Consider the following 14,683-nt stretch of genomic DNA (forward strand, 5'->3'; position numbering starts at 1 on the left):
TTAGCTACTGAGGACAACATTAGCATGATAAGTCCCTGACAGCTTTAAGTTCGGATTTGACATAGCTATAGTGAAGCAGCAGTGAGATCGCCTTATTACCATTCACAAAGATCTCAGCCCAGGGAGCCGCAGCGGTACAGTACATAGCCTCACATAACAGCATACTGGCTAAGGAATGTACTTTCTTTAAGAACAAAAATCCCACATACAATATGCGTGGGAAAGGCAGCCAGGGTTAGAGTCCTTCTGCACAGCCTACAAAATAAATTTTAGAAAAAAGACACAGAAAATAGAACATCCAATGAGCACAATACTTCGATTCCAGTTCCTTGTTGGCTAAAAAAAAAAAGACCCCCAAAATCCCAGACCCTGTTTGTTGCCCAATTTCTACAGTCTATTGTTTCACAGAGGGAGGAGGGGGTCCTAATCATGGCTTAGTTATAAAAGGACAAGTGGAGCTTTGGGTTGTTATGGTAGAAAGCAATTTCTCATCACACAAAAAACTACAGAGATGAATTCAGCCTGAAACTAGCAAATACCTCTCTGCTAAGTCCCCTGGCCATATCCAGTGATTATGCAAATAACAATGTTATGTTATGTTATAGGTATAAATCGGCTTAGAAACTAAAGAATTTTCCCCAGTGCAGTAGAAGAAAGATTGGGAAGGTGGAAAAAACAGCAGTTTGACATTTAACCCCAACATCTGAGTCAGTAGAGTTAACATGAATTTATATTTATGCATGCAAAGCCAACCTGGATTCAGCTTTTTGTTTATAGAGAGAGCTGGTTCCAATGGCAGAAAATACATAACTGGTATATGATACACTAATTTTCCAAACCCTTATAATAACACAGTAACGTGAAGAATGTGTCTACTTGTAACATGCAATTTATACCATAAGCTGCCCATAAACTTCTGAACAACAGAACAAAAGAGTCAGTTCATTAACTTTGTCCAAGTGTTATCCGGGAAAGCTTGGCCTGTGATCACACACCCCATTCTGGCTGAGCCGCTGAAGCAGCCTCCAGCTGCCGGTCACGATAACTGGGCAGGATTCCTTAAATCTGCCTTCCTGACCAACTGTTCAAAAACCCTGCTCAGCCTCCAGGAGCCCATTCTCTGAGCCAGGTTAGGAAAGATGACACAGGCATTTACGCTGGCAAATCTGAGGTGACAGTGCTCTCCAGCAAGGACCTGAAGTCACTCAGGTGAGGTCAGAACAGGACACTCGATGTATGCGCTGCAAGAGCTGCAGAAAGGGCTTTCCGTGTTACTGGTCAGCAAAATCAGGAAGGTGAACGACGACCTCTTCCTCACATCACCAAGAACATGAACTCTGCAGAAACTGATGGCGAGCACCTTCATCCTCCAAGGATGTTTTCTTGCATTCTTGTAATTGTTAGCTAAAACCAAGGGATTTTTTTTTCCCTGAAGGTCAATACTTAAGGAAAAAAAACAGAGGCTGAGGTATAAAAGCAAAAACACATGCACAGAGAAAAAACCAAAATGAATCAAGAAGACATTCCTACACATGTGGGCAACTGTAACAGACCAGACTATCCATTCAGACTAAGAAACCAAGAGCAGTCAGGTAGCCATATACAAATACAGGGAAAAATGTTGTGCCACAAAGCAAGAATCAACAGTTAAAACTTTGGATTCTGCAACCATCCCGAAGAGCCACTTCAGATGTTTTCAAGCTGAAAATATTTGCTTGCAGTACAAGCCACAGAGCAAATCGAGAACACACAGACCCTAAAACTTCTTTTACACTCTGTGAAACGGAAGGCGCATCAGGAGGACTGTTAGCCTGAGGGCACAGTTTCATGATAGCCTCGCTTGAAGAGGTAAAGCCAATTTTTTTTAAACTCCCACCCCAATCCTTCAGCCCCAGGTTACTCTCTCCTACTTCCTCTCATTGCAGCTGCTACTGTTCTAGGGGCTACAGTACAAGTCCCTGAAACAACCCAAATTAAAGAGGAAAGCTGAACTTATTTTGGGGGATTATTTTAAAATGAGATTAGCTCAGTGATTCACTTCCCAGCTCTTCATCCGAGAAACTCTCTCACCGTAACTGTTCTGAGACAGCCCTCTGTAGCACGGGAGGTGGGAAGAAATAATCAAAGACAGAAACGTCTTAAAGTGGATTTCTGCAATAGAGAAGCCTGGCGTACTTTGAACCCACTGAAGACCACATCCAGTCCCACGTGGATACCGTGAGTTGATAAACTTGCCGATGTTGCAGAGAACAGCAGTGATTTTCAGTCTGAAACTGGGCAAACCAACCCTGATGGCTACTCAAAGGAGGTCGCACATCCTCACATAATCAGGTCACGACCACAATCCTATGGATCCTACGCTGGCTGAGGAAAATTAACTGAGACACACTACCTTCCAGGCAGAGAAAAAATTTAAAGCCTTACTTGATGGAAAAAGCACTTGTAGCAAGCCCCTACAGCATCCATCACAAATTTTCATGGAACAACCCTAAAGCAAAGATGAAGTGTTAAGACTACCAGTGCAAAAACATCAGGTTTTGCAGTCAGAATCATCTGTGCCCTAGCAACCACGGTATTTGATCAAATACCAACAAACATCACGCAGACCTACACCGATGCAGCAGTGACCAACATAAATGCAGCAAGGCAGAACTGTATGGAATGATTTACATAAAAAAAATCAGGCTAAAGATTACCAACATTTTCAGGGAATAATTCATCACCTTGTAATTAAGAAGGTTGAATCATGGCAAAAAAATTAATGCCTACAACCTTCAGCAAGACAATATATACTCTGACGTGTTTTGTTTGTCTCTTGGTGTTAACTTGGGGGTGGGGAATGGAAGGGGATAGATGAGCAATCTATTGACAACCCTTCAAAAACTGTTCCGTCTTTTTTTTGCATTATGGTAACTGAGAAGCAATGAATACTGATTTAAAAAAAACCCAACCCAAAACAACCACTTATAAATAAGAGACTCCTTTGCTTTCCTGGACATTCCATCTTACTTTTAAGCAGCTGGGACTAGGGAAAAGTGATTGACAGATAAATCAATTATAAGTTTCATCTCCCAAATAAGTAGTTTTCAAACAAATGTGGCATTTCTTATACTATGACAAGAAAACACGCGTAAAAGAGATGATCTTTGGAATAGGGTGGGAGGAAAAGTGGCGGAGGGTCATGACAATGTAATCCAGTCCTCAGAGCTCATCTCCTACTGCCTCTCAGAATTTAAACTGGTGAATAACCTGGGCTAATTACAACAGCATCACCCGCACCAGCCATCAGAACAGCATCGCCATGCCGTCACCAACAGGCAGCTTGTCTGAGCCCAATCAAATCTAAAATGGGTGATAATTATAAAAGATACTGGGATATTAAACTGTCTGAAACTGAACCTAAAATTCTATAACCTGAAACGCAAGAAGTTCAGACTGGTCATTCACAGACCACGCAATTGCTGCACCGCTGCTACTGATACCACATACACCGCTGAGCCCAGTGATTTACTCACAGTATGATAAACAGAGGCACTCAGGCTCCCTAATGCCTTAGTAAACCCAGCCTTAAGTGCCTAATGTACATTAATGCATGTTTATGCCTACCTACACTTATGTAATTTGGCAGAGGGCTACTGGGAGCATTCAAAAAATTAGCCATTACACTCCAGTGCCATCTTTATCTTTTTAATTGCTGTTATCCTCTACGACCATAAAAGAAGAAATACTAGTGGTGGCATGTAACTACATGACCCAAACATTTCGCTTAGCAAGACACTGTATTTACTGATGTGCATCAGATTCACTTTGAATCAAAATCAGGGTCAATTACTGGTGATCACGGTGAACAACAAACTTTATTGATCCAACCTTGGCAAACTCTAGATCACTCCTTCTTTGCTAAATGTTGCATATAAACAGATTTTAAAATGGAAATTTAGAAAATGTAATTTCTTTCTCCTGGATCAACACTGTACTGCAAGACTGCATACACTGTAAAGAAAGTAAATGTAACTAGAAACAATTGCTTCTACAGCATTGCCAATGAAAATTAAATGATTGCTATAAATTAATACTTACTGCCAAAAATACGGTATCCATTCTGGTTTAATTAGACTCATTTAATTGGCAAACCCAAATGGAAGCCAATGTGCCAATTAAGTGATTGTCCCAATTTCCAAAGATTCTCAGGGACAAGCTTCATGCTGGGAGTTAGCCTGTGAAATAAAAATGACTCTCTAACCAAGAGGGAGAGGGAGCGAAAGCACCATACACAACAGTATAAGACCTTGCCAAAAGCTTAACGAGGGAAAAAATACTTGATTCATGCAGCAATAACAAGGAAAACAAGTTATGTGAATGGAAAATGAAATATAGGTTACTGGTGCAATGCCAGACCAGAACTGTTTTGACCAAAATATTATTACAGCCTGATGACTGCTTGGTGTGCTGTATGAAACATTTATCTCATATCAACGCCTATATTGTCCACACTAGCTGAAATCCCATTTCTGTCCCATCGTTATCTTTGTTACAAACGGCGCCCTGTGACCTATCTGCTACACAGTCTAAGCTGCAGCGATTCACACAAAAACGCTGCCGAGTGCTGGATAGAGAAGACATACTATGGTTTCTGCAAGATTAACAAAAGACTTACTAATCCAGGCAAGTCAAAAGCCTGAGAGCCTTCACCAGCACAAAATAACCTCCAAACTTTCAGGTAATATTTTCCATAGCATTTAAGAAACACAATGGCTCTTAAGACTTAGAGCCAGAAGCCAACTGCTGGAGCATCTAGGTGAAGAAATATCTAAAGTCCATTTCTATTGACTTTTCCAAGTCGTTCAAAAAACAACAGAAAAAACAGAATTTCAGCTTCCTATCTACTAAAACTTTCCCTTGCACTTGAAAGCTTAAAACTTTGGATTTTTAAAAAGAACCTGCAGGTAGGCATTCAGAGTTCAAAAGCACTCTTTCTTCCAAAGAAGTCTACAGCATATAACCCATCTGAAAAAAGGATCAGCCTAACAAAACTGTCTGCACGCTTACTTAAGAGCTCACAACCAGACAGCCAGCTGTAAAATTCTGGTGTTGGTTCATACGCATACAAAGCATGAAATGCTGTAAACCACAGGATTAAAAAGTCCAAAATGTCAGCTTTTATGTGTTAAAGGATATTATACCTATATATGTCTGTTGCTGAAACGAGACCATTTCAGTAACCACCTTTTTGGGAATCACCATAGTTGACAGGGCCAAGCGAGTCAACACACTCCCTTGTTCTTCAGATTTTGCCACAGTTCCTGAAAGTATTCATGTTAGCTTGGGTCAGAACTGACGTACTCAGAAACATGCCTGATGTTTTTTGAATTAAAAACCAACCAAAGAAACAAAAATAATTTAAAAAAAAACCCTATGTACTCCTATTTTTTGCATCTATTCTTGCAGAAGCCACAATGAAGATCTGGGGCAGCACGGGGCTAAGTGCTGTACAAAGAATGAGAAACAAACCCTGCACTAAGGAGAGTGAAATCTTTCTTTAAACCTTTACAATTCGCTAATCTCTACACACTTTTATAAATTGCATTTAAAAATAGTTTTCTCCTCACTCATGTCCCAGATTTAACAGTGATATATTGAGGTCTCATTAAAAAGCCCTTATTACCTTCAGAAGCCATGGCACATTACCTTATCTAGTTATCAAATGCTGAAAATACTACAGATCTCAGAATCCATCTGACCTGATATAAGAACTAAGATTATTCCAGGGACTTCATAGGACAGGGTCTAACCTCTGTGCCTTTCTAACACATTTGTAGGCTTGTATTTTTCCTAAGAAAATTCCACCAGCATAAGCCAAAAAAGATGATGTGTACCAACTGCCAACTACCTGCCCCCTTGTTCGCTTATGCAGTTGACAAATTCAAGGACTCATGATGGTTTCCCATCAGTAATTTAGAGGTTCCTGCATCCACCTTTTCTAGGCAACCTGGTGATAAACTAGTAACATTAGGGATACTACAGCTATCATCTCAATAACCTCATTAGGGACAATCATACTTCTAGATCCTAAAAGCTACCATTCAGAGGTGCACCGGGGTGGGAAAGGCTGGTTTCCTCAAGGTGAAGAACTCTCAGTCACCTCCAGCCATGATCTACTCATGACGGAATCCCTGCGGACATTCTCTGGAGGACGTGACCAGGTGTCAGGATGATCACCTGTATTCTTTTGCTCAGGGCACTATGGAAAAAACAATCTCACAGTAAATAAACCTACCACAGCTTTAGGGACTCATATTTTGAAAGCTTCCAGAGCTGAAAGAAACAGCAGATGCTGCAGAAAAACCAACCTTTTCAGAAACACATATATATACACACGCAAAAGAAATCCTATTTCTAGCTTTGGAGTGAGTATATTCACCTTATCTCCAGTGCCCGTCAGGTTAATGTAGCTTCAGGTGGTATCTTTCTGTGACAGCACAATTTCAACAGGGTGCATATATAAAGATTTTTATATTTATCTCACTATTTTAATGCTGCTTCCCAAAAAAATTTAGACAAATGGAACAAAAAGGCGAGGGGGATAGAGTGTGCGTGCACGTCTGTAAGCACACCGGCCTGCTGGGGGGAGAGGCTGTTAGCACACTGCTTTGAAAACATTGCAACTTACTGAACTCATGAAGAGGTGCTGAGAGCAAGTCAGATGGTCAACAACACATGGTAAACGTAATATTAAGTACAAATATCAATTTATGCTTAAGTTAATGACAGGCTGAGGACAGCTGTTTTGTAGGCTCGTATGAGAAATATTATATAAAGGCTCTCTTTCACAACTTCATTTCTTCTAACATAGAAATAGAGCGCTCTTCAGGACCTTACAAGGAAAAGATACTCCTTTCCTTTAAAACATCATTACCATCTCAGAGAAATGTTAGAAAATCCATATACCGCAATATTACTTGGCTCAAACAAGGCTTTTCACCCCTAGAACTCAAGTGTTCTACAAAGAAAGTCAATATCATCAACTGCATTTTCCAAACTGGAGCAGAGAAAGGAAAAACCGGCATGTGTGAAGGTTATTACCCAGCAGGCCAGCAGCACAGTGGGAATAGGAGGCTGAGACAGTGAGAAAAACAGTATATCTAATATGACCAAATTCTAAAAATACCGAACATGGGGGGGTGTGTGTACAAAATACAGCGGTCCTTGAGGACTACTCAGGCAGCTGTCTTATTATCTAACTCCTGTAAAGTCTGTCCATCTAGTGTTGCAGCTCATTCAGCCTCGTTCTCCAAATCTATAGCACAGGATTTCGTAACTGCTATGAAGTTTCAAGAACCACCAGAAGTACCCAAACAAACCAGGTCTCCAGTAGAAAATCACATGACTTTCTGCTAAACCACAAACAAGAAACAAGCAGTTTTAAAAAGTAGGTGAAAGTACAAATAATAAACGTCAAAAAGACGATAAAAGTAGTATCAAACAAAGGACTAGAGCTACTCAGGTGACCACAATAAACTGGCAATGACAGAAATATTAAAAATAGAGTTTCTGCCCTACCTTATATTTACAGTATAGGAGGACATTCCACCTCCGTACATTTAGAAAGACCTTTAGTTTATTTTTTGTTAAGAAAAAGCTCTGGAAACAAAGTACTTATATAAATTAATAATAAGCACTTCAAAATAATATTGCAGATAAAAGGGAAGAGGGAGAGTAGGGACGACTTGTGTATGTTCATCTAACTGTGAATGCATAAATCGCCTTTTCCCAAAGTACAAAAACATGTACAAAGGCAAAGTTCAAGAGACAAATGAATAAGCGTCACCAGCCTGCCGACTGTGTCAGAATTTCCCAAGCTCTCCGTAGTGTCGCTAGTCTCAGCATTTGCTCACCTGGCAGAATGTGAAATTCATTTAAAGAGACAAAGCCTTGCACCCAGTTAGGTCTCCAGCTGTCTGCCACGGGAAGCAATGGAGAGTAGAGAACACCACAGCTACGCCCAACTTCTCCAAGCCCCTGCAGCCTCCATTCCCCAGGGGCTGAAATAGCAAGGAACAACAAAACCTGAAGTCTGCAACTTCAACAACTACTAACCAAAAATCAAATGTATTATGCCACTATGAGAAACTCACATACCATGTGAGGAGCGTGCTCTGGGAAAAGGCTAAACCAGAGGCTGCTAAAAATGCAAAATGAAGGAAAAGAGCAAGGAAAAAAATCTCAGGCTTAAAATGATCAGGAAAAAGACAGAATATAGTAGATGTACTGGTTAAACAGAGAATAGAAAATGACAGTGTTGAACACCGTCCTGTAAATATTTACATCTTGTAAATATTACCTTCTGATTGGACATAAGGCAGAGGTTGAAAGTGGAAATGTGATTCACTCAACACAGTAAACATGAGCAAGTGAGGTTTTTCCACCCATCTACAATGCATTCAGAGGACCATGAGGTCAAAACAACACTGTAAGCACAAATCCAAGCCATTATAAATACAGGTTCAGCAGCTTTACATGTAGCCCTGTGCTTCACCATACCAAATCATTGTGCAGCAAATCTCAGATGTGAATTTTCTTGTTCATCGCCCTCTAAATCTCTTTTTTATAGATACCTGGACTGTTCAGTTTTTATATTGCTGGCATAGAGCAAGAGGACATGTTCTAAAAAGTGAATTAATAGTTAGCACAGTGAGAGCAACGTTATGCATACGTGTAGGTTGCAGTATAGAGCTGAACACCGAACAACGTCCATGAGCACAACGGCCTTGATGAGAAGAGGGAAAGTATCAAGCCAGAGCAGGTGAACCTTTCCTTCACTGTAAATCAACAATGAAAGAAAAAAAATAACAAATGAGGTATGCCAGCTAACTTGTGCTACAGGCGGAGACACTGAATTACAGACTCACATTCCTGAGACACACCTTGAGGTTACAGACAGCACGGTGTCAAGCAGTGATTTACACAAGACTCCTGGCTCCAGGGTGTTAAGAAGCACCCTGCGCTGAGGCTGGGAGCACGCACCGCTGGCTGAATAACGCTGATTAGAACAGACAGTGCTCTCAAACAGGCGGCACCAGTGTGAACTGCTGGCCAAGGTGGAGAGAAGGAAAAAATATCCGCATATGAGAAAAAACATACTTCGGAAGTGACAATTGCAAAAAGTCAAAATTAACAGGGATAAGCAAGGAGTCGAGCAGAGCGACAAGCACAGAAAATACCAGCAGACAAAAACCCTGGTGAAGCCTACGTTTTGGGTTGGTTTTTTTGGCTTGAAAATACAGTTTGGAACAAAATATTATCATTGTATTATATGGAGTTTGATGATGCTTTTAAAAGAGTAAAACATAACACTTATCTCTGTTCCCTGTTTAAAATTAAAATAAATACCTGGCTCGTAGGGTGTTTATTACCTACACATTTTCTGAACGTTGTATAAAGAACAGCTAATCCAAAATCTGTTTCACATGACCCAGCCAGATATTAATGGTGCTTTAAACTTCAAATAATCCACTGGGATGAACATCCCTCAGCCCCATACATCAGATGAATCTGACTGTTCTGCAGTACAGCTAAATCTAACCCATCCCTCGTGCTGCTGCTGCACTGCTGGCAGTCCAGGAGCAGAGAACATACGGCTTTTCCAGGCTGAAGCCCTGCCACTGCCACATGATCCAATGAGAGGGAAAAATTGTCACTGGTGCCACATCACAGTAAGTAATCTTAGCCATGCTGCTGGACTGCCAGCCCCTCAAGAGCACCAGTGCTGTCCTGGAATATTCAGACCTTCCCCCCATCCAAGGTCTGTGGCAGAAGGCAATTTCCTCTTCAGCTTAATATGCTAATGAGACAATTTAGAAAATCTGAAAATAACAAGCAAGATACAACTTCCAGACATTCCTGTACTGAAACAAGGCAGGTCAAGCTTCTGAGAGGTAAGATAACTTCACAAAACCACCTAATCAGATTGCCCTGTTCGGCTGCTAATAAAATAACATCCGACCTTCCAAACTCAGCAAATCCTAGAGGGACTTGGGAAAGTGGAACTGCAGGTATTTTACTCACCCATTTAAAAAGAAAACAAATATATCAAAGTAATACAGTTGCCTGTGGCCCACTGCCCACTTGTAGTGCCTTCTGTAAGCATGAGAACAGCACCTTTGCAGTTGCTTTTCTGCACTTCTATTCCCTCTGATAGTAGGTTAGCTTTCAGGCTGAGGTTTTATTCCTGTAGACTTAGCCCGCATTTTGCTAAAATCTTATTCTTCCACAGTGCTGCATGCTTCAAAGAACATGTTTTTACAAGAAGTTCCCTTCATGCTCAAAAGTCTTGCTGAAAAAGAGGTTAATGCAGACTGAAAATCGTTGTGACATTATGGACCTTTTAATTGGCCACTAGACTTGCTTTGGGGCACACATTAATAGGGCAGAAGTGTTCTGCATGCTCCTTCTCTCTCTCCTTGACAAACCGCCAGAGGAAGGAAAGTATTTTGGACTTGTTGAAAGTACTATGCCATCCATTTAAAAATCTGAAACTCAGGGAATATAAATCAATGCGTAACCAGAAGAGTAGATTGTTCAGAACCGAAAATAATGCATAATGAAAACGCAACAAGGTGTTTTACCATAGCGCTGAGAGTCTCCTCCCAGTCTGGCCTCTCTCGGGGATGGATGCTTCTCTGAAGCTCTGGCACAAAGTCATCTTCTTCTGTATGTACAGAGGACTTCATCATTCTGGAAAGGAGGACAGAGAGGTTTGATACTCAGTGACAATTTCTGGGTAATCGTGCACACAGTCTGCTATGGTGCTCAGTTATGTGGCTCATATGACAACATAAATGCTTCTATAAATCCAGAAATCTTACAGACTTCTCAGTTGCTCTTACTTCCTCATTATACAAGCAGGACAAGAGTATAAATCTGGTGGAGAGAAATCTGCACCTCCTAACTAATCAATGGATAATTTTGTACAATCTCTGCACAACTTTTTTACAAGTCTTAAAACACAGAAAAATAGAGAGGAGTAAGTTTCAGTCCATGTCAAAAAATCGCTTATATTGCCCAGGCAAACAACGTTAGCCTTATAAGAATAAATACACACAGTTGATCCCTTAGTTGTCACTGCATGTTTTGCCTAAACCAGAGATAGCAGTTTCCATATCTTAGCCTGAATTCACATCCCAAGGCCTGAGCTATCAGCTCTCGCAGTTCTTACTGATCCTATCTGAAGGGTGAGCACCTTCAGCCACCCCAAATCTGCAGGGATGCGCTCAAATCAGTCTCATTTTATCAAGGTAAACCCTTCTTCAGATAAGGAGCCGTCTGTCTTTCAAACACCCTATGAAGTATATTTCAAGCCTGCACAGAAATCAGAGGCTCAAAGTCAAAATTTAAAAAGTATTCATAAAAGCTTCTCAGCCTATCCTCATGACAGTTGTGCTGCTACAGCCAGAGAGAGCCAATATATATTGCACTTGCAGGCTGTATAAATGTGCCTTTGAGGGGATTATGCCGCAGACCTGAAGTACCAAAGGCCTGTTTGAAGGTCTGGTATTATCCATTCTGGTTTCATTAAATATGAGATTCAGACAGGCTTTTATTTTATTAATAGATCACCATTTATTTACTTAGGGTAACCATTTTGATAATCAACACTGCATACAGCAGGGCTGGTTTCGCCAAACGTTAACTGTGCTGATTTATGTACGGTTTGACTAAAACAAGCATGGTGAAAGGCATTTAAGAAAACTCCTTTGCTTCAGATCAAGATCTGAAGTTCTGAACCCCCTACATGCTGTTTGCCACAACGAGGTAAGTGGCTGGGCCAAAGCATTTAACTCTTCTTTGTACTCTACATGAGGGTTAAGAATGAAGTAATTAACACTCACAGTAATAGCATGGCTGGGTTACAAAATTATATCCCATATAATTTTATACCTAGCTTTGTGATCACATTTCTGCTCTAATAAAAAACACATCCCAGAGAATATAGGCCTCAAAACCAAAAGTCATAATGCCTCAGGCTAACGCTGCTAAATGGTTCCATGTGCCATTCCCACCGTAAACATCACCAATCGAAAGTAGGCTGTCCCTAAGGAGGCAAGAAAAAATACGCCTACATGGTGAAACTGTATATATCTGAAAAAAAGGTGCATGAAAATATCACACCAGCTCAGACTGGAGACTCGCACCTTTGCAACGTACGCGTTCAGAAGAATTTGATTTTTGTAAACCTGAAAATTTGTTGCTCAGAGTGGCGACTCTTTCATTTCTCCTTCTTTGCATATCAAGAGTGAGAAGATTTGGCCTGGTTCTCACAACCCCAGCTCAACGAATGAGAAGTTCACCATTTATTTTAACTGAAAGTTGAAACCTGCTGGTTGCAGAGAAAACCAGGTTCTGCAACTCAAAATCAAGAGATAAACCAAAACAATCCTTATTTTTTTAAATCAATCTCGTGATTTTAAAAAAGGCACAATAAGGCTTTCCTCAGGATTTCTAGATGTTTGGGTTTGGCAATACTGCAGATGTACAAAAAGATTCTAAACAAATCATTCCACAGCAGCTTTAGTCTAATGCCATCAGACAGCATTTAGTCTAATTCCATCAGGCAATGAAATGAAAGGAAGGGTAACATGATCAAGACCCACCTTTCTACACCACAGTTAAAACAGCCAGCTTATCAAAATGCACGATTTCTTAGTTTAAAGGCTTGAAAACAATGAGATTGAATTTACATCTTTATCAGCACTTTGGATTACAAATGAATTTACTAGACAACTCCTCAGGCTTATGGCAATTCCTCCTGGATGTCTCATCAGAAATCCAGTTTCCTTTTGAGAAGCAAATTTTCTGAATGTCTAAAATGTGGCCAGTAACACAGGGCTGCCCGAGGACACGGCTCCTCCTGCCATTAGGTAAGTAACAAGATTCGACTATGCTCTCTTCCAAACTGCTGACCTTCATTCACACAAAGTCCCTGACAGGCCACGTGGGTTCAATGGAAGGCAGGCATTGCTTTCTAGAAAATTTACCACACAGAACCTACAAAACAGGAGAGGGCAGAGATCGGTAATTAAGATTATAAAATAGAAGTACACAAACACACTATATGTGTTACACAAACTCTATGCTTAGCCTGGTCACAGTGAACATTATTTCAGTTACTGCTGGGAAGACGCTTCGAATACCAGAGTTGCCTGTGGTGGTAAGACTGAGTGCAGAGAAGAGCTATGTTCTATTTTAAAATAACCTTGGGAATCAGGCCCATGTTCTGGGTCTCTACCCTCGTAGTGGACAAACATGGATGTCAGAGTACCCACTCCTTTTTACTAGACTCCAATCTATTTACTCACATTATTTGTTTAATCTGATTATGCCTATAAAACTCCACAGTAAACCCTTCCCAAACCCTTCCCACTGAGATCCTGAAACACAGTCCTATTATTCTTCCTACTGAAGGTGTTCTGGACTTTCACTGGAAATCAGAAAAGCTCTGCGTGTACAATTGCATATTTAAAACAGTCAATTCTTCGAGCATTTGCCAGGCTTGTCTAGCGGAATATTCTACTACTGATGGAAATTAAATACTTCATCACAGTACCACAAAAATATTGGAAATGATGCTGAAGATTTTCTAACACAATTATAAACACTTGATAACCATCTGTGAACCCTTATTAATCTTTAATAGTAACTATTTAATTCCATGCCATCTGAGACAAGAGATCAAGGTGCTGAAGATGCTACCGGTAATATTAGTCCCTTATATATAAAGTCTAGCGGCTTTTTCCTCCCTGCCCCTGATCTGGATGAAGGAAAACAACTTTGTGAATTAGCAGCACTGAAACATGGGCAGGAGTCGGGCCAGAAAGGGGGGAGAAGAGGAACAAAAGCAGCTACTTGAGACACTCCTGTTGTTACGCTATTTCAACAGCCTTCACGGGAACTCTGCGTTCTCAAGGATGACATGGAGCATGAAACCGAAGCTCAGGGTCCCTGGGAAAGCGGTCATGAAAAGACTCACAGGACTGGCATCCATCTGCAGGAACACTTCTAAGCATTATTTCTTCATACACCCTCAACTCATCCTCTGGCCTTTCTGCAGGAACTCAGCCATTCATTCTCAAAGATGCAGCCCTGTATCTTGTTGGGAGCCCCGTTTTAAGCCCCAAAATGAGAAACTGATGACAGTGTAACTGGGAAAGACCCACACTCGTTACAGTCACTGAGAAGATCGTCAAAGAAAATGTCCTCTGGGCATGTAAAACCTTAGAGCCACACAGCTGGGGAAGGAGCTCTCCTAACAGTCAGACATTGTCATTTTTCCTGGCCTCACCCCAAGACAAGCTTGGAATATTATATATATGTATAATCATATACGTGCATTTTTAATGCATGCGTGTATATGTATATTTGACATTATTTTAATTTATAGAGCAAACAAATAGCACAACATACGTCTGATTCACCACACATGTCAAGCTGTAACAAGACTAATTATCTTGTTTCTGCCATGGATTCTTTTTCACAGGAGGGGAAAACACCTAGAGTCCCACTAGCACTTCTACAAAACACTGACGCATATATTTTGTAAACATTAAAGGCCAAACAAATTAAAGAAGCTGCTCTGTTCCATAAGGCCTACATTTGGCTATTTCATGGGAGTTGTAAATGACTGAAA

General features: G+C 40.7%; 1 protein-coding gene across 11 annotated transcripts in view; it reads right to left on the reverse strand.

Annotated features, from left to right (window-relative positions):
• Positions 1-14,683, reverse strand: part of ARHGAP32 (Rho GTPase activating protein 32) — a 263,993-nt gene that overhangs the window by 152,739 nt on the left and 96,571 nt on the right. For all 11 annotated transcript variants that reach the window (XM_072884762.1, XM_072884764.1, XM_072884767.1 and 8 more), the window contains one exon: positions 10,626-10,734. In XM_072884762.1, the coding sequence (XP_072740863.1) occupies positions 10,626-10,733 (108 nt within the window). In that variant the 5' untranslated portion in view covers position 10,734. The remainder of the gene's footprint in view (positions 1-10,625; positions 10,735-14,683) is intronic.

Source organism: Ciconia boyciana, chromosome 20, assembly GCF_034638445.1.
Source record: "Ciconia boyciana chromosome 20, ASM3463844v1, whole genome shotgun sequence".
Lineage (NCBI taxonomy): Eukaryota > Metazoa > Chordata > Aves > Ciconiiformes > Ciconiidae > Ciconia > Ciconia boyciana.